General features: G+C 42.2%; 1 protein-coding gene across 2 annotated transcripts in view; it reads right to left on the bottom strand.

Annotated features, from left to right (window-relative positions):
- Nucleotides 1-25022, bottom strand: part of MYO3B (myosin IIIB) — a 503395-nt gene that overhangs the window by 194034 nt on the left and 284339 nt on the right. For both annotated transcript variants that reach the window (XM_003254238.4, XM_003254240.4), the window contains exons 23-25: nt 23149-23228; nt 5142-5219; nt 1885-2090 (exon numbers count right to left, since the gene is read on the bottom strand). In XM_003254238.4, coding sequence (XP_003254286.2) covers nt 1885-2090; nt 5142-5219; nt 23149-23228 — 364 coding nt within the window. The remainder of the gene's footprint in view (nt 1-1884; nt 2091-5141; nt 5220-23148; nt 23229-25022) is intronic.

Below are 25022 nucleotides of genomic sequence, written 5' to 3'. Positions count from 1 at the left end.
GTCCTGTCTGCATATTTCCTGCTAAGAGTTTACAAAACAGCACTCTTGAACAGGAAGATAAGAAGTGTACCTATTTGTTGAATAACATCAAGGGAGAAAACTGCTAACTCATCCATTTTGTTAAGTGGTTCAAAAGGATCAAAATACCAATTAACTTGCTGGCTCAGAAATCTTTGATATCCTCAGATTTACTGGCATTTTGAAACTCCTGTTCATACTTGCCTAATGGCTTTCTGATTATGAACAAAGAAGTGCCAATCTGTTCAGCATTTGACCTGTTTTCTTAAATATTTTTATGTATTCAAACATTGTTACAAAAAATACTTGACTAGTCAAATTCATGTGCTAAATTTTTTTCTTGTTCCACTTCCAAATTTAGGAGGAAAAAAGAAGCTCAAAGACACTTAAAAAAAAAAAGCCATTTCATTCTTATTTTTAATTTAAAAGCTCTCATTGCAAGGAAGATTTTTTGCCTTATCTTTTCCATGGAATTTAGCAGAGTTTGGGAGACTTGATAAAGCAAGCTACCATAATTATGACACATCCTCTCCTGAGAAAAAGTTGGAAAAAATGACTTTGGGCACATGTTTCAGAGTGGAGGTAAAAAGACACTAAAGATGGCTTAAGGAGTGAGGCAGATTCTACAATGCATTTTTTTTTTTCTTGATTGCCTTGTCTTTGTCAGACATACAATGGATTTCAATATTCCTCTCCAGGCATCCTCAGACAGCAGTGCTTCCCAGAGGTGTTTTTTTGTTATTGTTTTCCTTATTTCTTCACAGAAAATTCTACTTGTAATCACATTCATACATAATCTCTATGGCAGTTGTTCAGAAAAGAGCAGCATTTCATTCTCAGGCAAAGGCACTTTCTGGGTTAAGAAAGTGCCATGCAGGCCGGGCACGGCGGCTCAAGCCTGTAATCCCAGCACTTTGGGAGGCCGAGGTGGACGGATCACGAGGTCAGGAGATCAAGACCATCCTGGCTAACACGGTGAAACCCCGTCTCTACTAAAAATACAAAAAATTAGCCGGGTGAGGTGGCGGGCGCCTGTAGTCCCAGCTACGCGGGAGGCTGAGGCAGGAGAATGGCGTGAACCCCGGGGGTGGAGCCTGCAGTGAGCCGAGATTGCGCCACTGCACTCCAGCCTGGGTGAAAGAGCGAGACTCCATCTCAAAAAAAAAGTGCCATGCAATTTATTTCAATAAATACTGATTGAATGCACTGAACTGAAGAGATTAAAAGCATGCATGCTGAAACCGGACTGCCTGGGTTCAAATCCTGGCTCTACATTGACCAGCATAAGACCATGGGAAAATCACTTACTTTCTTTTCATACCCAAGTTTTCTCACCTTTACGTTTTGTAAAATGAGGATAATAATAGAGTCTAGCTTATAGGGTTGTTCTATAAATCAAATGAGATAATACATTTTAGAATAGTGCCCTAAAATGTCCTGTACTCTTACGATACTTCAGGTGTTATATAAGTGTTAATTATCATATTGTATCATGCCAGAACCTGGAAGAAGAACTGGTGCTTGGGTGCATTCAAATCCACCAGAATCTGGGACCACTTAGGGAGGGATACTTTCATCATAACAACAAAATACCTGGAGAACTTGAGACCTAAGGATTTATAACATATAAACGTATACGGACATTTAAAATAATGTGATCAGAAGGAAGCCTAACCTGGCTGCTGGATCACTGCAGTTTAGTTGAAGCACAATAAAAATGCAACATTCAAGCAAGTAAATGGTAGATGGCAACTAGCCAATTACATGTTTGGAGGAGAGCGGGAAGGAGGAACAATCTTAGGACACAGGGATGGCCAGAGTAGAGCTACATTTGTAAGAATGCATTCCCGTAGATGACGGTCTGACCTTTTCACAAATTCTTCAAAGAGGATGCGGTGGGAATAGCCCTGGCGGCGGATGCTGACTGTCTCCAGAATCCCTGTGGAGCGGAGCTGGGCCAGCACCCTCTCTCGAGAGAACTGCAGGGCCTCTCGGTCATCATTGGGTTTAATGCAGCGCACAAAGTGGGGCTGTCCAACCACCATTTTGGAGAGCAGGTCCATCAGAGAATACTACCAGGGAGAAAAATGCACAAGGAACAAGGTTACCACCAACGCAATGGATAATTACAACACAGGCCTGCAGAAGCCTCTAGAGCAGTTTGAGGCCCACAGACCTTCTTGAGGAAGAACATGAAATCAGCAATAGGAGATAATAATGTAAGTTGCACTTATAGCCACCTGCAGATTCAAAAACATTCTTTAAATATCACCTAGTGCCAAGCAATATCCCATACGGCAGAAACTTAGCCAAGAACCTGCTCTAGGTTAACCTGTAATTCCACTGCCAGAACTAGAATGCGTGTCACTGGTATTCCAAGGTGATGTTCCACAATCTGTATCTGTAATTTAAAATGTCCAGCTTTTGAGGAAGGGGCTAATTGCTTCTTCAGCCTAAGAACCACCAGATAGTCTAAGCAAATCCTACAGATACGATTGGTAATAAGGTAGTGGGACAGAAAAGAAAAATACAAAAACAAGGCAAAGAAAATGAGAGAAGTACGCAAAAAGAAGATTGTGGTGACTATCAACTAACATATACCAAGCAGCTGGTACAGGGCTCTCATAGCAAGAGGGGAGGAAGGACACAGAAAATCAGAGGGGTGCTTGTGAAGGGGGGCCTCAGTTGTTCCTCAGGGGCATCCACTGCTAGAGCTCTTCTGGGCACACCATCAGAAGCTATTAGAAGCCAAAGGAAATCAGTTCCATTATTTCATAGTCACTGCTCCTACAGATCAAAACTGGTGTTACCTGGCTTACCAAGGTAACTTATTTTTCAGGTTTAGCATTGTGAATGGGTATTTTGAGAACACCAAACTGGTTGTTATGGGTATATTTCTGAAAAACCATAAGCCAGAGGCTTTTCTGCTGATAGGGGGGCCCTAAGATCTTGAGGATCACTTCACAGAGTAAATGGAGCCACTAAATCCAGTGGGAAAACAAATACAGACACCAAGGGTTACCAGGAGGATGATACGGTTTGGATGTGTGTTTCCTCCAAATCTCATGCTGAAATGTGACCTCTAATGTGGGAGATGGGCCCAGTGGGAGGTGTTTGGGTCATGGGGGCAGATTCCTCATGAATGGCTTGGTGCTGTCCTCATGGCAATGAGTGAGTTCTTACTCTATTAGTTCATGCAAAATTGGGGTGTTTAAAAGAGTCTGGGATACCCCCTCTGTCTTGTTCCCTCTCCATTCCTCTCTCTCTTGCCATGTAACATGCCTGCTCTATAAGTAAAAGCTTCCTGAGGCCTCACCGGAAGCCAAGTAGATGCTGGCACCAGGCTTGTACAGCCTGCAGAACCGTGAGCCAAATAAACCTCTTTTCTTTATAAATTACCCAGTCTTGGCTGGGCATGGTGGCTCATGCCTGTAATCCTAGCACTTCGGGAGGCCGAGGTGGGTGGATCACCTAAGGTCAGGAGTTTGAGACTGGACTGGCCAACATGGTGAAGCCTCGTCTCTAGTAAAAATACAAAAAAATTTGCCAGGCATGGTGGCACATGCCTGTAGTCCCAGCTACATGGGAGGCTGAGGCAGGAGAACTGCTTGAACCCAGGAGGCGGAGGTTGCAGTGAACCGAGATGGCGCCATTGAACTCCAGCCTGGGTGACAGAGCGAGACTCTGTCTTAAAAGAAAAAAAAAATTATCCAGTTTCAAGTATTCCTTCATAGCAACATAAAATGGACTAACAGATGAGGATAGAGCCACTGAAGGGTATAGGACCAGGTGTGTCTCAATATAAGAAATAAGTAGCAATTATAAATAACGAAACATCAGAATGATGAGGAAGGGGCCCACCTGTCACAGATGCTATAGCACGACTCACTGAATGGATGGAATACTGGATTTGAAGGTCTGGGGCCCCTGCAATTCATACCCTGAGCCCAATTCTAGCCTGCCTCTGAAGCACAATTGGCTAGGCTGGACTTCTGCGTTTTAGATCCCTGCACCTGCTAGCTTTCCATGGAGCCTTCTATCCAGAGTGCTGGCTCCCAAGCCCCGCCCTTCAGCCTTCCTGGCTCTTCCAGCTTCCCACCCACCTGACCTCTCATACCTGCCAAGCCCTTTCCTGTGCCAACCCTATCTTACTACCTCATTCTGCTATCCCTGAGATCAGTTCTAAATTTGATCTAACAGCATTTTTTTTTTTTGAGACGGAGTCTCACTTTGTCACCCAGGCCTGCAATGGCGCAATCTCAGCTGACTGCAACCTCTACCTCCCAGGTTCAAGTGATTCTCCTGCCTCAGCCTCCCAAGTAGCTGGGACTACAGGCACCTGCCATCACACCTAATTTTTGCATTTTTAGTAGAGACGGGGTTTCACCATGTTGGCCAGGCTCGTCTCTTAACTCTTGACCTCAGGTGATGCGCCTGCCTCAGCCTCCCAAAATGCTGGGACTATAGGTGTGAGCCAATGCTCTCGGCCTAACAGTATTTCTACTGTAAAACTATCTGGACCTTAGCTCCCAGTCTTTAAGGGCCTTCCAACTCTAATGCTTTATAATTTGAAGACAAACAAATCTGTGCAAATCGCTGCAAGGGTGTATATGTCTTATCTTTGCTATATAATGTGCATTTAACAGAGCCCTTCTGGAGACCATGTTTTTACCCGAAGGAGGCATTTAACTAGATGAAGTATCAGAAATAGGGATGGCAGAAATGGGAAATAATAGGGCTCAGACAAGTGGGTTTTACAATGGGCCAATTCAATCTAGGAAAATAAAGTCAATGCTAAGACAGATTCTCTCAGTATCTGAACTTATAAGCCACCTTCTGGAACTTTATTAACTACTTTACTATTCAGTATGCTAGAAAAGTGGCTGCCTCTAGTAGCTTTAAGACCAAGAAGCAGCTCAAATGCTAACAGAATCAGTCATTTAATGGGCAGGATTGTGTGCCCAATGTTCTCTTTCTTCCTTGCTTCCGCCACTTCCCCAAACCAATCTTTCTTGACTCTGTGCTTTGCCCTTGTTTCACTGACTCTATCTAGGCATCTCATAAGAAGGCTTGGACAGTCCTTTCTGGAAGTAGGCAGAATAGAGATCAAGAAGACTCCATACCCGGAAGTAAGAAGCCACAGTTTGCCTCTTCATGTTGGTGGTTTCTTCCGGATGCCGCATCACCTCCAGAGTGTCCACCTGGAAGCACAGGTGGAGGCAAGTGGTTTGAGGATCTAGGCACTTACCTCATGCTCCATGTCTTCCAAAATCTGAAAGCCTGTTTGGCCAAATATCTGAGGGGCCACGGTATTTAGGACACAATAGTGTACTGTGGGGAGAATTTTTCAAAACATAGAAACAAAAGAATATGCATTGTTCTACTCATTTGCCAACAATACCTCACTCTATAAAATACCATATGGTTTCAGTGTAAACCCCTGTTATTTCTATGCTTTTACATCTTCTAATGAACCCCTGTTAAATTCTCTAGTAAGGTCATATGAGACCAAACTATTGCTTAAAAGGAAACTTGGCAAAGGGCCATGAGGCGAAATGATTATGAAGACATGATGGCCCCAAAGCCCAGGTTGTACCACAGGGAATTAGGCCAGCACCAGTTGCCTTCCATGTCATCAGACTCTGATGCTGCAACACTCCTCCTACCACCCACCGTTCCCATGTGCTCACTGCAGATACGAGCTCAGGCACCAAAATCACTCGGAAACCCAATGGAATGCACCTGTTCTCAATATCCAGCCCAACTACCTGGGCTGACTGGAAGGAATTTATTGATGAAAACAACTGCAGGGGCTGACTGCAAGCAGCCTGTGTTCCATTATTATAATGCAACAACAAACACCCTGCTTTGGTTTGCAGAGTGCCTGAGTGGCATTTAGCACTGGCCTTGCCGTGGCAGCTTCCCATCTGCTCTGAACAGGTGGCAAGGGTATAAAGCAGAAATATTTGAAATGGAAGACACTGCTGTCAGCATGTGGGTTAGGCTGGGTGGACTGCCGTCCAGGCAGCCACCTTCCCATGGGGTGAGGATGTCTGTAGCCTTGTTCAATGAAAGTGAAAAACTGGTGCTAAAAGGGGTGGGAGTTAGGAGGGGTGAATAAAGAGGCTTACCTAAAGCAGTATGTGGGAGACTGTGTGCAAAATGGAAGGAAATGCTTCAATTGGGATGGGTAAAGAAAACAGGTTTATTTAAGAAGGGGAGGAAACATGGAGCTAAGTTTCCAAAACCTAGAAAAACAACCTAAACAGTGAGCAGCTCTATGACCCAAGTGAAGACATCAGAGACAGTGCAGCTTTATTTTAATGGGCTGCACGGCAGATGCCATCAGTCCATTCACATGCAGCTGAAACAATGATACAACTGCCTAGAGGTTTGACATTTTAATTTTTTCTAATGGGAAAGGAGGAATGGAAAGATCCTGGGTTTAGAAAGAAGAGGGACTAAAGAGAAAACACAACACACCAGCCCCACCTGCAGAGCATGTTACACTCTCTCCACTGTCACCAGATGGGTCCACTCCGGAGGTTTCTTTCCCTTTCTCACCCCCATTTGAGTACAGAACTCAAGAGCTCGTGAGGTTTGGGGCAAACTAATCAGGTCTGAAGAAAAGGTCTTGGCTAGGGCCAGCCTTTGGCTAAATTGTAAATTCTAGATTTTCTTCAACTTTTTTCTCCTTATTTTCTTCTTCTACCCCTGGCCTGCCCCCCAATCTCCACACATATACACACACACAACTTTGGGAATTTCTCCACCACTTTTTTTTTTTTTTTAATGGAATTTCACTCTTGTTGCCCAGGCTGGAGTGCAATGGCGTGGTCTGAGCTCACTACAACCACCGCCTGCCGGATTCAAACAGTTCTCCTGCGTCAGCCTCCTGAGTAGCTGGGATTACAGGTGCCTGCCACCACACCCAGCTAATTTTTGTATTTTTGGTAGAGACGAGGTTTTACCATATTGGCCAGGCTGGTCTCGAATTCCTGACCTCAAGTGATCTGCCTGCCTTGTCCTCCCAAAGTGCTAGGATTACAGACCTGAGCAACCGCTGGGCCCAGCACCTTTTTTTTTTTTTTTTTTGAGATGGAGTTTTGCTCCCAGGCTGGAGTGCAATGGTGCGATCTCGGCTCACTGCAACCTCCACCTCCGGGGTTCAAGTGTTTTCCTGCCTCAGCCTCCCGAGTAGCTGGGATTACAGGTGCCCACCACTACGCCCGGCTAATTTTGTATTTTTAGTAGAGACAGGGTTTCTCCATGTTGGTCAGGCTGGTCTCGAACTCCCGACCTCAGATGATCCACCCGCCTCAGCCTCCCAAAGTGCTGGGATTACAGGAGTGAGTCACCTTGCCCGGCCTCAGCACTTCTTTTTTTTCTTTTTTTTTCTTTTTTTTTGAGACGGAGTCTTGCTCTGTCGCCCAGGCTGGAGTGCAGTGGCGCAATCTCGGCTCACTGCAAGCTCCGCCTCCCGGGTTCACGCCATTCTCCTGTCTCAGCCTCTCCGAGTAGCTGGGACTACAGGCGCCCGCCACCACGCCCGGCTAATTTTTTTGTATTTTTAGTAGAGACGGGGTTTCACCGTGGTCTCGATCTCCTGACCTCGTGATCCGCCCGCCTCGGCCTCCCAAAGTGCTGGGATTACAAGCGTGAGCCACCGCATCCCTGAAAAAGCACCTCTTGCTTTCAACCTGGCTTTTCCTCTTTCATTTCCCTCCCTTTTTATTCAAATTAACTAGTGAGCACCAGCCCCCCAGGCAGCTGAAAAGCTCATTTATAATTTTCTATTGGTAGATGTTTATGAATTGACCTATTACCCTCCCTCAGAACTTATAACAGACCCTTAGCATTTGAGAATTTAAGTTTAGTGACCAAAAAATCCTTGATGTATATTACTTCAGCTGAAACACAATTTAAAAGGAATACTCTTACTAGAAAATTTCACATGTACCCCATAAATCTGCAGAAATAAAATATAAATAAATAAATAAAAGGAATAATCTGTATTGTTTTCAAGATCAGCACCGGTTCCCTGCAGCAAATTGGAAAAATGCAGACGTAAGCACCAATTTGCACTCTAAAAGCTATAAGGCTATGTGGTCAGGAGGTAGCTCCCAGCTAGTGACAGCCCCTGTCTAACTGCACAGCATCTGTGTTTCAACAGGACTTTAAATTCTGTCCTTGCAGTCACATACAGATTGATGTTTGGAAATAAAGTAAAAACCTATTCTTTGATATATACAACCTGGAAATGCTAATGCTTATCTGTAATTCTCCACCTACATACTTAGTAGTGTGTTTGACAGAATAGATGATATGCCTTTTTTTTTCTGAGACGGAGTCTCACTCTGTCACCTAGGCTGGAGTGCAATGGCGCAATCTCAGCTCACTGCAACCTCTGCCTCCTGGGTTCAAGTGATTCTCCTGCCTCAGCCTCCTGAGCAGCTGGGATTACAGGTGCACACCACTACGCCCAGTAAATTAGCTGGTATTTTTAGTAGAGACCGGGTTTCACCATGTTGGTCAGGCTGGTCTTGAACCCCTGACCTTGAGATCCACCTGCCTTGGCCTCCCAAAGTGGTGGGATTACAGGTGTGAGCCACTGAGCCCAGCCTAGGATAAGTGATATTGAGAGGTGACAACATGCTAGCAGCCCATGCTAGCAGCCCTCACTCACTCTCAGCGCCTCCTCCGCCTCAGCGTCCACTCTGGCCACACTTCAGGAGCCCTTCAGCCCACCGCTGCACTGTGGGAGCCCCTCTCTGGGCTGGCCAAGGCCGGAGCGGGCTCCCTCTGCTTGCAGGGAGGTATGGAGGGTGAGGTGTGGGTGGGAACTGGGGCTGCGCATGGTGCTTGAGAGCCAGCACGAGTTCCTGGTGGGCACGGGCTCGGTGGGCCCCACACTCAGAGCGGCTGGCTGGCGCTGCCACCCCGGGCAGTGAGGGGCTTAGCACCCGGGCCAGCAGCTGCAGAGGGTGCAGCGGGTCCCCCATCACTGCCGGCCCACCAGCACTGTGCTCAAATTCTCGCCTGGCCTCAGCCACCTCCCTGCGGGGCAGGGCTTGGGACCTGCAGCCTGCCATGCTGGAGCCCCCCAACCCCCGGTGGGCTCCCATGCAGCCTGAGCCTCGAGCTTCCTCAACGGGCACCACCCCCTGCTCCACAGCACCCGGTCCCATGACCGTCCAACAGTTGAGGAGTACAGGAGTGTGACGCGGGACTGGCGGGCAGCTCCACCTGCAGCAGGATCCACTAGGTGAAGCCAGCTGGGCTCCTGAGTTGGGGTGGGGACTTGGAGAACTTTTATGTCTAGCTAAAGGCTTGTAAATGCACCAATCAGCACTTTGTGTCTAGCTCAAGGTTTGTAAATGCACCAATCAATGCTCTGTGTCTAGCTAATCTAGTGAGGACTTGGAGAACTTTTGTGTCTAGCTAAAGGATTGTAAATGCACCAATCAGCACTCTGTGTCTAGCTCAAGGTTTGTAAACCCACTAATCAGCACCCTGTCAAAACGGACCAATCAGCTCTCTGTAAAATGGGCCAATCAGCAGAATGTGGGTGGGGTCAGATTAGAGAATAAAAGCAGGCTGCCCGAGCCAGCAGTGGCAATGCAGTGGAGTCCCATTCCACGCTGTGGAAGCTTTGTTCTTTCACTCTTCACAATAAATCTTGCTGCTGCTCACTCTTTGGGTCCATGCCACCTTTATGAGCTGTAACACTCACTGCGAAGGTCTGCAGCTTCACTCCTGAAGCCAGCAAGACCATGAACCCATCAGGAGGGACAAACAACTCTGGACGGGAGGAACGAACAAACTCCGGACACACCATGTTTAAGAACTGTTAACACTCACCACGAGGGTCCGTGGCTTCATTCTTGAAGTCAGACCAAGAACCCCCCAATTCACAATATGTTATTGGGTATTTTCTAATTTAAGAATTTAGAAAGGTCTTCGGTTGGCGAGGGATCTCTTGTATATTTGCATAGTCATAAGGTTCTCCTGAACTTGGAATGGATCTAAAAGAGAGAATTTCCAACAAGGAACAAACCAGAAGTTGCTTCTCTCAGCCCTTTAAACTAGACCTTTCTCTGTATCAGGCCTTCCACAGAGCTCCAAAGCCAGCCCCAAAACTCCAAACCAAAAGGGTTGAGAAGGCTGTTGTGTAGCCTGAGTTTGTCTTCCTGAGCAAATTTCATTAATATCATAGTAGTAGCATCATTTTTTAACCAAAAATGCTTTTAGAAACAACCTGGAAAGTGGATTCCATTAGGACATCATCTAGCAAATAGTTCTTCCCAAAAGTGGGGATTTGACAAAGAAAAAATCCTCTACAAAGTATTTATATGTTTTTACCTTAGGATAAAAAAAGAGACCAGAAAAGCTTTTCTAGGCTGAGTGATTGCTGTTGACAAACCTGGTTGAAACTCTTGCTAGCTGTGTGGCCATGCACCTGCTACACTCATGTGCCACGGAAGTAGGACATCTCAGTCAATGATAAACTGTATATACTACAGTAGTCCCGTAGATTATAATGGAGCTGAAAAAATCCCATTGCCTAGTAATTTTGTAGACATCATAATGTCATAGTGCTCTTCATTACTCACGTGTTTGTGGTGATTTGGTGTAAACAAACCTGCGCTGCCAATTATATCGAAGCAGAGCATGTACAATAATGTACAGTATATAATACTGGATAATGATAGTAAACAACTATGTTACTGGTTTATGTATTTACAATACTTGTAATCATTATTTTAGCCAGGTGTGCGGTGGCTCACGCCTGTAATCCCAGCACTTTGGGAGGCCGAGATGGGCGGACCACTTGAGGTCAGCAGTTCAAGACTAACCTGGCCAACGAAGTGAAACACTGTCTCTACTTAAATATAAAACTTAGCCAGGCATGGTGGTGGGCACCTGTAGTCCCAACTACTCAGAAGGCTGAGGCAGGATAATTGCTTGAACCCGGGAGGTGGAGGTTGTAGTGAGCCGCGATCATGCCACTGCACTCCAGCCTGGACCACAGAGCGAGACTCTGTCTCAAAAAAAAAAAAAAATTATTTTAGGGTGTACTCCTTCTACTTACATTAAAAACAAAACCAAAAGCATTAACCATGGAACAGCCTCAGGCAGGTCCTTTAGGAGGTATTCCAAAAGAAGGCATTGTTCTCATAGTGTGTCCGGAATTGGTGGGTTCTTGGTCTCACTGACTTCAAGAATGAAGCCGCGGACCCTCGCGGTGAGTGTTACAGTTCTAAAGGCGGCGTGTCCGGAGTTTGTTCCTTCTGATGTATGGATGTGTTCGGAGTTTCTTCCTTCTGGTGGGTTCGTGGGCTCGCTGGCTTCAGGAGTGAAGCTGCAGACCTTCGCGGTGAGTGTTACAGTTCCTTGTGAATGGTCAGCCTTCAGAGTAGTCATGAATAAGTTTTACAAATTGTGTTACAGTCCCTACGCCATAGCAGTTGAGCAAGCTTCTATATACATATGGGCTCCACACATGGAATTTTAAATGGTTATCAAAACTTGAGTAATACAGTATATATTGAGTGTTTCCTATCTGAAATCACTGTACTGAACACTTCCTGTGTTATGTCACTAAATTCTCAAAATAACCTATGAGGTAAATAATATTATTATTCCCATTCTACATATGAGGAAGTTAAGACTAACATATTTTAGGTAAAATTCCCAGAGTCCTACAGCCAGTAGACGGCCACGCCCATATCTGAACTCGCTTTGATTCCTAAACCATATTTCTTAAACATTATATACTGCCACTGAAACCACCTTTGCAAAAATTATAACTGAGACAATTATTACAGTGAAAAGAGATCTGATGTACCTGACTCCATCTTGCTTCTAACCTCCAAGCTGTCCTTGTTCATTCCTGGGTATAGGCCGAACTAACTTCAGGAGGAACTTATAGTTTAGCTTTGAAACAAAGACAATAACAGCCCTTTCCCAAAACAAACCCCCTTCCTGCCTGGTGACTAAACTGCCTTTGCAGGACTAACAAATTAGCCACAAGATTAGAAATCATGGTTTAGGAGTCATGCAGCTGGAGGCTGCAAGATTCTAAATTTTTCCAAATTGCTCCTGGGGATAACATCAGTATTGTAAGACCTAAGATCAATGCTTGAGATATTTTACAGACCCTGGACTCGATGGATCAGCCAGCACCACTCAGATCAATAAACTGACTCATCTGGTCTTGTGGCCCCAACCCAGGAATTGACTCAGTGCAAGAGGACAGTTTCAACTCCCTATGATTTCATCTCTGACCTGACCAATCAGAACTCCTAATGCACTGTCCCCCCCTACCCACAGAATTATGCTTAAAAATTCAGATCCCCAAATTCTCTGATTTTAGTAATAAAAAAAACTCTGGTCTCCCACACGGCTGGCTCTATGTGAATTACTCTTTCTCTATTGCAATTCCCGTCTTGATCAATCGGCTCTGTCTAGGCAGTGGGCAAGGTGAGCCCGTTGGGTGGTTACAAATTTGGGGGCTGGTCTGGGATTGCCTTTGTGGCTACCTGCCCGTGGTTCGGTAGCCCCTCTCCTTTGATGGATCCAGAGGCCAGCCCGAGCAGCCACATAGTTCTCTTGGATTAGGGGCTGACTCTGGCACTGTCTCTACTGGCAGGTCACTGCCAGCCCAATGTGCATGAATTTAATTGCAATAGAGAAATAGTCCTGCGGAGACATTTCATAACTGTAGCCCCATGGTAGGATGTCTGTCTGTAGCTCCACCACAGGGTGTCTGTAACGAGCCGTATCGCAGGGTGTGTTGCTGTCTGTAGCCCAATCATTGAGTGTCTGTAGCTGTAGCCCCATTATGGGGTGTCTGATTTGGTGAGTATTCTAGGAGTTGCCAACACCTCCTCCCTTCTCCTGATAGGTTTGGCTCCTTCAAGGTCTCAGCTGGCCCTCCCTAATGAGTAAGAAGAGTCTTGGTTCTGGAGATTTCTCCTCAATCAGGAAGATTTTGGGAAGAGTTCTCAGATGGAGAATAGGAGGTTGGTTTGGAAGGAATACTTTTGGAATTCTTGGCAAGGGATCTTGATTTGGAAGGCCTTGTGTCCATCCGGTTTTTGTTGTGTGTGTTTGTATATGTGGAACGGATCTCTGAAGAAACTGCTGACCACAGTCCAGCAGGCCTAACTTGAAGAACCCCCTGTAAGTGTAATCGCATTCGGTGAGCCCTGACGAAAGCTCAACAGGCCTGACTCAGTGATTCTCCACTCTTCATCTTGCCCGAAGACCACTCATTGAATTCCTGGTTAGAGGTCATCCCTCCTCACCTTAAGTGGATCAAAGATGACTTTCTCTCCACTGGGGAGAAAGTTTCAGCCTTGTTAGGTCAATATTGGGTGTGGAATGAGGTGACTAGTGTCTGTTTTGTTATGCGTATTTTGCTTAGGCTGGGATGGAAAATGTTAATTCGGTTCCTCATGCAGCCTAACGGGCAGCATCTTGCAAAACTAGAAAGCTTTTGCCTATGGTTCCATAAAACAGAAAGTGATCATTTTCTTTTGTAATGGGGCTTGGTCCCCACAGCTATGGTGCAGTGAGCAGGGTCATCAAAAGCTGCTCTGTTCTTCTGAAAGTTGCAGAGAAAGGGAGCCCAGAAACCTGGTACCTGGTATGCTGGCAAAAAGGGTAAGAATTTCTTACCAGCCAGGTTTCTGGTCAGTTGGTCTCTCTCTCTCTCTCTCTCTCTCTCTCTCTCTCTCTCGTGTGTGTGTGTGTGTGTGTGTGTGTGTGTGTGTGTGTAAATGGTAAACATCATTGTTTGTCTCTTCTGCAAAGGTTTGATTAATAGAAAAAAAAGGATTTGTGAGACTAGTCTTATTAGGCTGCAGCAAATCTGGTGTATTTTGTGCTAAGAATTTGTCTCTCTGTAATGGAGAGGCAGTGCCACAGGATAGACCGTGGGCTGGGGACCCCTAAATGCCTACTTTTCAAGCCAGCCTGGCAGGCTTGTCAGTTACAAACTTTGCTGCAGGCCCCTGAAACCAATACCGGATGAGGTTTCTCATGTTGTTTTATGTCCTTAAAATCTTAACCATGTGACCATGTGGGGATACTTTATTTTAGTCTCTGCCATCCAGAGGACAAGGATTTTGTGGTTCATGTCATAGCCAGCCCTAAAATTTATCTCAAGCAGTTTAAAGCCTTTGCAAGCTCAAAATTGGCTACTCTAGGCCTCTTTTGGGAAGAACAGTAGAAACTGCTTAATGTTGTAGCTCCGTAGCTAAGGCTTTGTTTTTTGACAGTGGCAGCCTAGGTTCAATTCTTTGCTTAGGAAATCAGTCCTTTCTGGTTTGTTATTTGTGTAACTTTTTGCCATTTATTATTTCCCCCATGGACTGCTTCTGATTTCCTGTCTTAATTTTTTATTTCTCTGAATTACCTTTGGGTAGATTCTGAATCTTATAAATAAAGAAACTGTTTACTGTCTCTTTGAGACACCTTATGCATCCATGGTTAAGTTATAACCTTAGTTAAAACTTATTAATTTCACTGGGAGGTTACCTGTGGTAGAATTCAAAAGCCAAAAATATTGGCTCTCCTGGCTGGAGTCTGGAATAAGAGATTTTAAAAGTTTTTTTTAAAAAAATAAAAGAGCTCTACCGTTAAAATCAGCTTAATTAAAATGGATATCCAAGCTATACATATTTAAAAGGCCTTTATCTTTTTCCTCTTCTTGAATCATGTTTTTCTGAAAAAGGTTTTTCTTCTCAGTTGACGGAATTATTTTTCTCCATTTTGTCTTCTTGCTGCTCTTGATGCCCACATGAGAGAACCTAAGAATTTCAAACAGCTTGGGACTCCTGGGGAAAAACAGAAGTGGCACCACAGACTCCATTCTGGAAAAAACCTGTTTTCCTCATGGAACCCCAGGAATTGAAAGTGGATAGATCTCTCTCAAAATCTAAGGCTCTGTTTGGTTTTACATTATGTTACTTGACCTTTTTTTTTTTTTTACTTTTGGGGGTATCAGAAATTACTTTGCATTATGGGAAAGGTTTCAGCCTTGGTGTATAGCAACTTTAAGGGATATTGGCTGATATGGAGGGATACTTGGCTCTTTGTATGCTTGGATTAGAGAAGCATGCTTGGCCATCTGGAAGGTATGCAAACATCCCCACCTTCCACTGACAGATGAGACTCCCATGTGGATGGGCTGATTAGAAAATGGGCCGATTGGCTTTGGGTTGCCTTGCAATAAAATGTAATGCAATAAAATGCCTTCTTCCATAGTGTTTCCCTCTTTTTGGGGGTCCAGGATGTGATATAAAAATGGGACCCTTAATTTTGGGGATCTGTTTTTGCCTTCCAGCTGTGCCTGCTTATTAGGCCCTGAAAATTGCAAGCTTTCCTCACCCTATTCCTCCAAGGGCTCCACCCTGAAGCCAGAAATCCAATTATTGACAAATGAAAATCTTGACAACTACTGGATCTTCTTTTCTCTGTATATTTATATCTGTCTGTGTGATGTTTATATATGAAAGAGCTCTGAACAATTGGGAGTAAAAATAAGGGCTTAAATCAAATATTTTGTCAGAAAAATAGAAGCTTTAATGCTTTTTGTTCATGTGACTTTAGTAATCTTTTGGAAATAAAGACAATTTTAAAGATTATTGGTAAAATAAAAATGTCTTCAAAATTTAGACATTTGGTCGAAACATTTGGTCTAAATTAGGTCAGATATTAGGTTTGCTAAATGCTTTAAGGTAATAAACTGCCTCTTTGACTTTTAAAAACTGTTTGACTTACCTACTTTGGAGCCATTAGGTTCTAGATAAGGCCTGGGGACATGTGGCGTAAGCCATGTCCCCTACCTGTACTAGGAAGAATCAAACCTTATTTGCACTTCCGTCTGGTGTCCTAGGCTCCACAGCTAGTATATATTAAAATCATTTACTTGCCGGGCTTTTCACCAAAAATGAAAGATGCTAAAAGTTAACAGTGTAACACGTACTTGAGTCCACTGGAAAAAGAGTTTTACATGCAAGGTGCAAGGTATAGAAGGAAAGTAGAATGTGGTTTTGGTGCGAAATTATAAGAAGGCATGGGAATATGGTTTTTGTTAAAGGGAATGTAATTTTGTCTAGTTCAGAAGGTTTTAAACAATGTCTTAACCTAAAAGAGTAAAGGGACAAAACTGAAGGTTTAGGCAAGTTGGAAAGGTTTGTGAAGGGTTGATCTGGTAAAGGAAGTTCTGTGAGAAGCAGCAAGTTGGCTAAGAGTTGAAGGGAATTGTTTAGTATCTTTCTGTAGCTCGAACATTAAAATAAAAGCACATTGATGTGGAGCCAGAATCTGAGCCCATGTGTCTGAATAACAGGGTTTTCTTTTAAAAAAAATTGATCTGTTTAACAGAAAATTGTAAAGAGTTATAAAAAGTTTATGAAAATCTTACCTTATGGTCAAACTAATTAAAACTGCATAAATTTATAAAATTTTATTAAAAACTAGCTTTAGCATTAAAGATGCCCTAAAGCAAACTTGAAACTTAGTTTTCTCTTTTGAAAAAGATTTTTATGTAATATTAAGAGACAATTAAAACAAATCTTGCTTGCCTTTTGAGTAAACTACGAAAAAAAGGGAGGGGAGAGAGAAGAGACAGATTCGGCTGGCCTCATGCTGTCTTCATTGGATCTCGTTGTCTAGAAAGCTGAGTCTCCTCTCTATCAGAGTAAAGCTATTTTCCTTTTTAAAACTTCTGGGTTATCATTTTGGCTAAATGAATGACTTATGGTGACCTGGGATTCTATTTAGTGATATCCAGTGTTGTAAATGTTTTATATGTGACAAACTTTCCAAAATCAAATTATAAAGTATGTCTTTTTCTGATCCAATTAATCTTTTAGATATTAGGTCCCCTAAAGTGCAAAAATAATGTATTTGCTTATTTTATATAAAAATCACACAGGAAACATTGTCAAATATGAAATTATGTTTGGCTTTCCTTGGACTGTATTTTTATAAATATGTTATTTGTATGTGTTCCAAAATTATAGGAAGCTTCTATAATTCTGATATAATTTAATGTATATTAAGCCTTTTAATCATTATGTAAAATTTTTGTATGCCACAGAAGTAACCAAAATTCCTAGTCAATTGTAGCTTTAATAGTGGCTGTCCTAAGACTTTTGTCATCCCCAGACAATTGTCTTGTTTTGATCCTTTTCAGAAGGCAGTTTATAATCAGATATAGGGCTCTGATGGGTTCTCTTGAATGCAGGTCTCTAATAACATAGAAATTGTGTTATTGGAATAGAGGAAACAAAACAAACTTCTAGGACTCATGGAGAGCCGATGTGATAAACATTGCTAATGCTTTTGCTTTTCAGAGTCAAGAAAACTTTTTGTTTTTTGTTTTTTTTTTTGAGACAGTTTTGCTCTTGTCACCCAGGCTAGAGTGCAATGGGGTGATCTTGGCTCATCGCAACCTCCGCCTCCCAGGTTCAAGCAATTCTCCTGCCTCAGCCTCCCGAGTAGCTAGGATTACAGGCATGCACCACCATGCCCAGCTAATTTTGTATTTTTAGTAGAGATGGGGTTTCTCCATGTTGGTCAGGCTGATCTCAAATTCCTGACCTCAGGTGATCCGCCCACCTCAGCCTCCCAAAGTGTTGGGATTACAGGCACGAGCCACTGCGCCCAGCCAAGAAAACTTTTTCTTTTGAGCGATTTAGAACATTTAGCAATTGAGTAAAGTATACTCGCATGAATGAAATTTGGAGCATATTGCTTTCTCTCTACCTAATTCCTCCAGAATTTAGAAACTATTTGTGAGTATTCTCAGCTTATTGCAGTCTAGTTTTTTGCATAACTGCAATAAGAATCTCATTTCTTTAGTAACAGGACACAATCGGAGAAACTGGTTATTTTACCAAGGCTTTGACTGGAATGGCATGCTTTCTTTAAATAATCAAAGTTGACTTATAGAGCCAATAAAGGGAAAGCTGGCCTCATACCTTGTCTACACAGTCCCTGTACTGGGTTCCTGACCCGTACTAAATAAAGAATGTCACCTTCTGACAGGCTCAGGAGCACCAAGTTATCTTAGGACCTTCAGAGGAGGAAAATTCACTCAACTCATACAGGTATTTGCAGGCATAGATAAATCTGTGACTGAGCTTCAAGGCTTTAAAAGTACAATCTGAGATTCCTTATAGAACAAAGTTTCAGCAAAGCCAGTTTTAAAAGAGCCTATATGGCAAATAATTATTCCTACTGGACTTTATGCAAATAATCAAGTCAAGCACAATAGGGCTAAAATTTATTTTGCAAGTAAATTTGACCTACTATGATTTGTCTTTAATAAAACTGGGGACTAGTGAGAGAAAAATTATACTTCAAAAAAAAAAGCTATCATACACCTGTTGTTAGTTGTTCTTGAGTTTTTATTATTTTCTGCAATTTGGATTAAATTCTAAATAATCTGTAGGCTACAAGTCCCCAAACTAATGCTTTCAAATCTTTACTTTTAAGACTTGGAATTGCACTGCTTATCCCAGAATGCATTATTTACCTTATAGTATGCTGTTCTATAAATCCTGCATTAAAACTATAGATGACAATACTAACACCCTTGTCATGTAAGCCTTGAAACCCCAACCAGGCACCTATGAGCATGTGCAGACAGCTGCAAAGCAGTTCTACTCCTCTTACCTTGAGGTCAATACCTAACCCCACTATGCCCCCTGTTCAGCAGGAAGATGTTAGGGAGGTCTTCATCATTTTTCCATCTTCAGAGCCCACACCTGAAGAATAAGGTGTTACAAAACCCAAAGAAAGGGACTGAAACTACCTTTGCAAAAATTGTAACTGAGACAATTATTACAGTGAAAGAGATCTAACGTAACTGACTCCATCTTGCTTCTAACCTCCAAGCTGTCCTTGTTCATTCCTGAGTGTAGGCCGAACTAACTTCAGGAGGAACTTGGTATATAGTTTAGCTTTGAAACAAAGACAATAATAGCCCTTTCCCAAAACAAATCCCCTTCCTGCCTGGGGACTAGGCTGCCTTTGCAAGACTAACAAATTAGCCACAAGATTAGAAATTATGGTATAGGAGTCAAGCAGCTGGAGGCTGCAAGACTCTAAACCCCCACAAATTGCTCCTGGGGATAACATCAGTATTGTAAGACCTAAGATCAGGGCTTGAGATATTTTACAGACCCTGGACTCGATGGATCAGCTGGCACCACTCAGATCAATAAACTGACTCATCTGGTGTTATAGCCCCAACCCAGAAACTGACTCAGCACCAGAGGACAGCTTCAACTCCCTATTATTTCATCTCTGACCTTACCAATCAGAACTCCTGATTGACTTGCCCTCTACCTACCAAAGTATCCTTCAAAACTCCAATCCTTGACTACTCGAGGAGACTGATTTCAGTAATAATAAAACTCTGGTCTCCTGTACAGCCAGCATTGTGTGAATTACTCTTTCTCTATTGCGATTCCCATCTTGATCAATTGGCTCTGTCTAAGAGCCAAGATGAACCCACTGGGTCGTTACAACACTGGCTGTGGTTTATATAACTTATAAAATAAAAGTCTGAAAGCATGGTATCAGTAAGATTTGCCTCATTTGCCAACTAAATTTACTCTTGGATAAAGATATAGACTCCAAAGAATCCCATAAACCATCTAGATTTTGGCAATAAATGAAAACTGAAGAATTTCCTCCTGTTCTTAGTACATGCTCACTATTTGCATCCTGAAGCCTCAGAAGTGTTCATATTTATTATCTTCTTGACAAAGCCTCTTTAGAAGAATTTTTATTGCTATCAAGTGATATATCTATCCCTTAAGAAGAAGAAAAAAAACCCTACAGCACCACTGATCTCAAACATCTTTAGAGTACTGAGTAGAAAGCAAGACACATTGAAAACTGGCTCTATGCAGTGCTGCTCCATGTGTTGGAGGTGACAGAATTAAGGACATGCTATCCCCAAACATGGGACTTAGGCATTCAAAAAGCAGAAGCAGGAAGGCCACTCTCACCTTCCCACAGCTCTTCTCTGAAGCAGGCCAGAATACCTAGGAAGGTCACTCTCTGCCATTCTCCCTCCCTTCTCCCCTGAAGACCCTCATGTGACGGATGTCCTGACCTGAGGTAAGGAATACCCAGAGGTAAGGAATGTCATATAGGGACACCAAGAAGAATCTGAGCAAACAGTCCTTGCTAAGTAAGCCCCAGTTTATTACCACTAAATCATACACTTTTGTTTTTCAGTCATAATTCTGCACAACTGACCATAAAAATACACAGATTTGCCTGTTTCTTTGGGTCTTCATATCTGATGGCTCTCATGTCATCTAAAACTTATATTAAGTAAATTTGTATGCTTTTCTCTTGTTAATCTGTTTTTTGTTATAGAGGTCTCAGCCATAAACCTTTTGACGAGTGAGGAAACAGTATTACTTTTCCCCCACATTTATAAAGCCCAGCTTTATCCAGGGCCACTTCTGTAATTTTACCTTGGATAAGTCAGATAGTAACTGGAGTTGGTTTTGTTTCATTTTTTATTGCTATTACTGCACTTCATATTTTTGATGCCTTAATTAGAATTTTCAACTCATTTTCTAAGTGAAAACAAATCTTTAGTCATTTTCATCAGACCCATACACATTATTATTAATTACGTAAATATATGCCACACACTAGAAGGCACACTTTTCATGTGGGCAGGGTCTGAGCCATGGTAGATAGTACAGGGAGGGAGGCAACACTGTGCTGGTACCATGGGTGTGGAAGGCAGGGGATATGCCTTAGTCCAGTAGTCAAAAATCAAACAGAGGAAAGGAGAGGAATGTGGGTTGACAGGAAATATGACATGGGGTTCTTTAATGTTTCTGTGTCATAATCCCTTTTAGAACTGGTGGAAGCCGTGGCTCCAAAAAAACCACATAAACAATCCATCTTCATTATCTGAGGATTTGCCTACTTGCTAAAATTGATTTGTAACCCAAAGTCAGTATCTGCAATGCTCTCATGGTCATTCACAGAAATGCTCAGTCCCCTGATGCACGCATTTCCAGCTGATGTCAAAGAGGATGATGCTCTGCCTTCTTATTTCAGCTCTCATAAACAAGTGTCCTTTTTGAGGTCTGTTTAAGTACCACATTTTTTTTTTTGCATTTTTGTGATTTTTCATTGGTAATTTTGCTGTTTAAAATGCTGCCTCCGACCCCTCCCCAACCCAGGGTGGGTGTGGTGGCTCACACCTGCAAACCCAGCACTTAGGGAGGCCAAGGCAGAAGGATCACTTTAGGCCAGAAGTTCGAGACCAGCATGAACAACATAGCAAGACCTCATTTCTACAAAAAAAAAAATTTTTTTAATTAGCCAGGTATGGTGGTGCCCACCTATAGTCCTAGCTATTCTGGAGGCTGAGGTGGAAGGATCCTTGAAGCCAGAAATTCAAGGTTACAGTGAGCTATGATCACGCCACTACACTCCAGCCTGGACAATAGAGTGAGACCTTGTCTTAAAAAAAAAAAAAAATGGGCCAGGTGTGGTGGTGAGTGCCTGTAATCCAGCACTTGGGGAGGCCCAGGTGGGCGGATCACCTGAGGTCAGGAGTTCGAGACCAGCCTGACCAACACGGAGAAACCCCGTCTCTACTAAAAATACAAAATTAGCTGGGCGAGGTGATGCATGCCTGTAATCCCAGCTACTCGGGAGGCTGAGGCAGGAGAATCACTTGAACTCAGGAGGCAGAGGTTGTGATGAGCCAAGATCACGCCATTGCACTCCAGCCTGGGCAATAAGAGTGAAACTCTGCCTCAAAAAAAAAATTTAAAAAAATGTATCCCCGCAAGTGTGGTGCTGTCTAGTGTTTCTAAGCACAAGAAGGTTGTGATATGCCTCATGGAGAAAATACTTATTGTTCAGGCATGTGTTACAGTGCTGTTGATTGTGAGTTCAATGACACAAATGCTGCAATTGACATACTGTTTTATATTTTAAAATACTGACTATAATTATTTAGAATAAACATATATTAAATAAGGTGTCTTTTAACAGAAACATGTGTAAAATGAGGTTATGCATTGATCACTTCACAAAAATATTGTGGACTAAGTATTGACCCTGTATTTCCTCCTAGAAGCAATGGTTCAGTATTTGCTGATTCAGAGTTTGCAGCAACTTTAGAGAGCACAAGTTTTACAAATAATGAGAACCAACTGTATTAAATATAGATAAAATTTTACATGCGCTATCAAGAGGCCATCAGAACCACTGAAACTCCTGTGTAAATCTCTTCTAGAGGCCCAGATAGTACTAATGTCTTGCTGTGAAGTAGCAAGGTTGAAATGTAAGGTATTACAATAGCAATATTGGTACAAAAATTATATTTAACAAAAAATGATTTGAGTTCCTACTCTGCAAATAAGTCTTTTATTCTCAAGCAAAGTAGGTATAAATATGTATATCTGTATCAATTTTGGAATACTATTTAACAGTATTAATGTGTGGCCAAATTGTTTATTCTTTATTAAATAAATTTTCAGTGTAAACCAAAAGTTAAGAAAATTCAGAAATGTGACCACCCTTTACTCCAACACCTTCAAGATAACTGTGTTTCTCTGTTAGCACTTACAATGAATATTAACCAAGCAGTCCTTAAGACTCTTGTTAAACTTTAACTGGAAGGATAGAACAGTTAAAGACATATTTTACAGCTGGATATTTTTTAACCCTTCTAATAACTCCTTTGCACAGATGAGTGTACAACTCATTTTTCAGAGGGCAAAGGAAAGCAATAGGAAACACTGTAGTTTCTTTCCTCCCTGATTCCATTTGGTCCACTAGCTTGCTGGTAATTTCAGAGAAATGCTTTATCTTTACTTAGATAGACTGGATTTTTTCAGGTAGCATTGTTCTTAAGTGCTCTTTCTGAGAATCAGGATTCTAAGGATTCCATGTTTCCAATTTCCTAACCCCTAATTTCCTAAATGCCTTTAATCTCTCTACTAGACTGCCCAGGCAGAGGGCTGCTTGAAGGGAACTAATGCTGCCCACTCTAAGATTATCCCTGGGTCAAGAGTACCTGCCAGTCCATACCATATTTGGTGCAAATCTGTTACTCACCTTGGCTTTTCCAGCACTGAAATGTGGAGGCAAAGATCTTGAGGCCACTGTTATCCTAGCTCTTGTCTGGGCCAAATTACCTGAGAAAGAGACCACAAAGAACATAAATTAAAGGAAAACTTCAGGAATAGGATCATGAGTAATTTTTCCCTTTGTGTCCTTGTGTTTTTCTGAATTTTCAAAATAATCTGCTCTGAATTTTTAAAATTTGGAAAATTTTGAAACTTTGATGATATAAATTATAATAATTACATTAAGTTTAAAATAATTTGTAACATAAATTGAATTTATATTCATTTTAGAAGCAAAAATAAAGAACAAAATTATTAAATTCACTGAACAAATTAGAAATAAAACGAAATTCACCTTATACAAAAATTAATTCAAGATGGATTAAAGACTTAAATATTAGACCTAAAACCATAAAAACCCTAGAAGAAAACCTAAGCAATACCATTCAGGACATAGGCATGGGCAAGGACTTCATGTCTAAAACACCAAAAGCAATGGCAACAAAAGCCAAAATTGACAAATGGGATCTAATTAAACTAAAGAGCTTCTGCACAGCAAAAGAAACTACCATCAGAGTGAACAGGCAACTTACAGAACAGGAGAAAACTTTTACAATCTACCCATCTAACAAAGGGCTAATATCCAGAATCTATAAAGAACTTAAATTTTCAAGAAAAAATCAAACAACCCCATCAAAAAGTGGGTGAAGGATATGAACAGACACTTCTCAAAAGAAGACATTTATGCAGCCAAAAAACACATGAAAAAATGCTCATCATCACTGGCCATCAGAGAAATGCAAATCAAAACCACAATGAGATACCATCTCACACCAGTTAGAATGGCAATCATTAAAAAGTCAGGAAGCAACAGGTGCTGGAGAGGATGTGGAGAAATAGGAACACTTTTACACTGTTGGTGGGACTGTAAACTAGTTCAACCGTTGTGGAAGACAGTGTGGCGATTCCTCAAGGATCTAGAGCTAGAAATACCACTTGACCCAGCCATCCCATTACTGGGCATATACCCAAAGGATTATAAATCATGCTGCCATAAAGACACATGCACACGTATGTTTACTGTGGCACTATTCACAATAGCAAAGACTTGGAACCAACCCAAATGTCCATCAGTGATAGACTGGATTAAGAAAATGTGGCACATATACACCATGGAATACTATGCAGCCATAAAAAAGGATGAGTTCATGTCCTTTGTAGGGACATGGATGAAGCTGGAAACCATCATTCTGATCAAACTATCACAAGGACAGAAAACCAAACACTGCATGTTCTCACTCATAGGTGGGAATTCAACAATGAGAACACTTGGATGCAGAGTGGGGAACATCACACACCAGGGCCTGTCATGGGGTGGGGGGAGGTGGGGAGGGACAGCATTAGGAGATATACCTAATGTAAATGATGAGTTAATGGGTGCAGCACACCAACATAGCACATGTAAACCATGTAACAGACCTGCATGTTGTGCACATGTTCCCTAGAACTTCAAGCATAATAAAAAAAAAAAAAAGAAGAACACCTCCTACTAAACAACAAGAAGAGGGACAATCAATTAATAAATGGGCAATATATTTGAACAGAAACTTCACTGAGGAATATACTCAAAGGACAAATAAGCACATGATATAACTTTAACTTAGTCATTAGGGAAGTAGAAATAAAAACCACGATGATACAGCTCTACATACCTGCTATTATGGCTAAAATAAAAAAGGCAGATAATATCATGTGTTAGCAAGTATTACGAACAACTGGAACCTTCATTGCTGATAGGAATACAAAATATTAGAGCTACTGTTGAAATCAGGTGGAAAATTCCTTATAAAGTAAGCATAAATT

Source organism: Nomascus leucogenys, chromosome 22a (assembly GCF_006542625.1).
Source record: "Nomascus leucogenys isolate Asia chromosome 22a, Asia_NLE_v1, whole genome shotgun sequence".
Classification (NCBI taxonomy): Eukaryota; Metazoa; Chordata; class Mammalia; order Primates; family Hylobatidae; genus Nomascus; species Nomascus leucogenys.
Note: the sequence above shows the minus strand (reverse complement) of the source record. Positions and strands in the feature narration are given on the sequence as shown.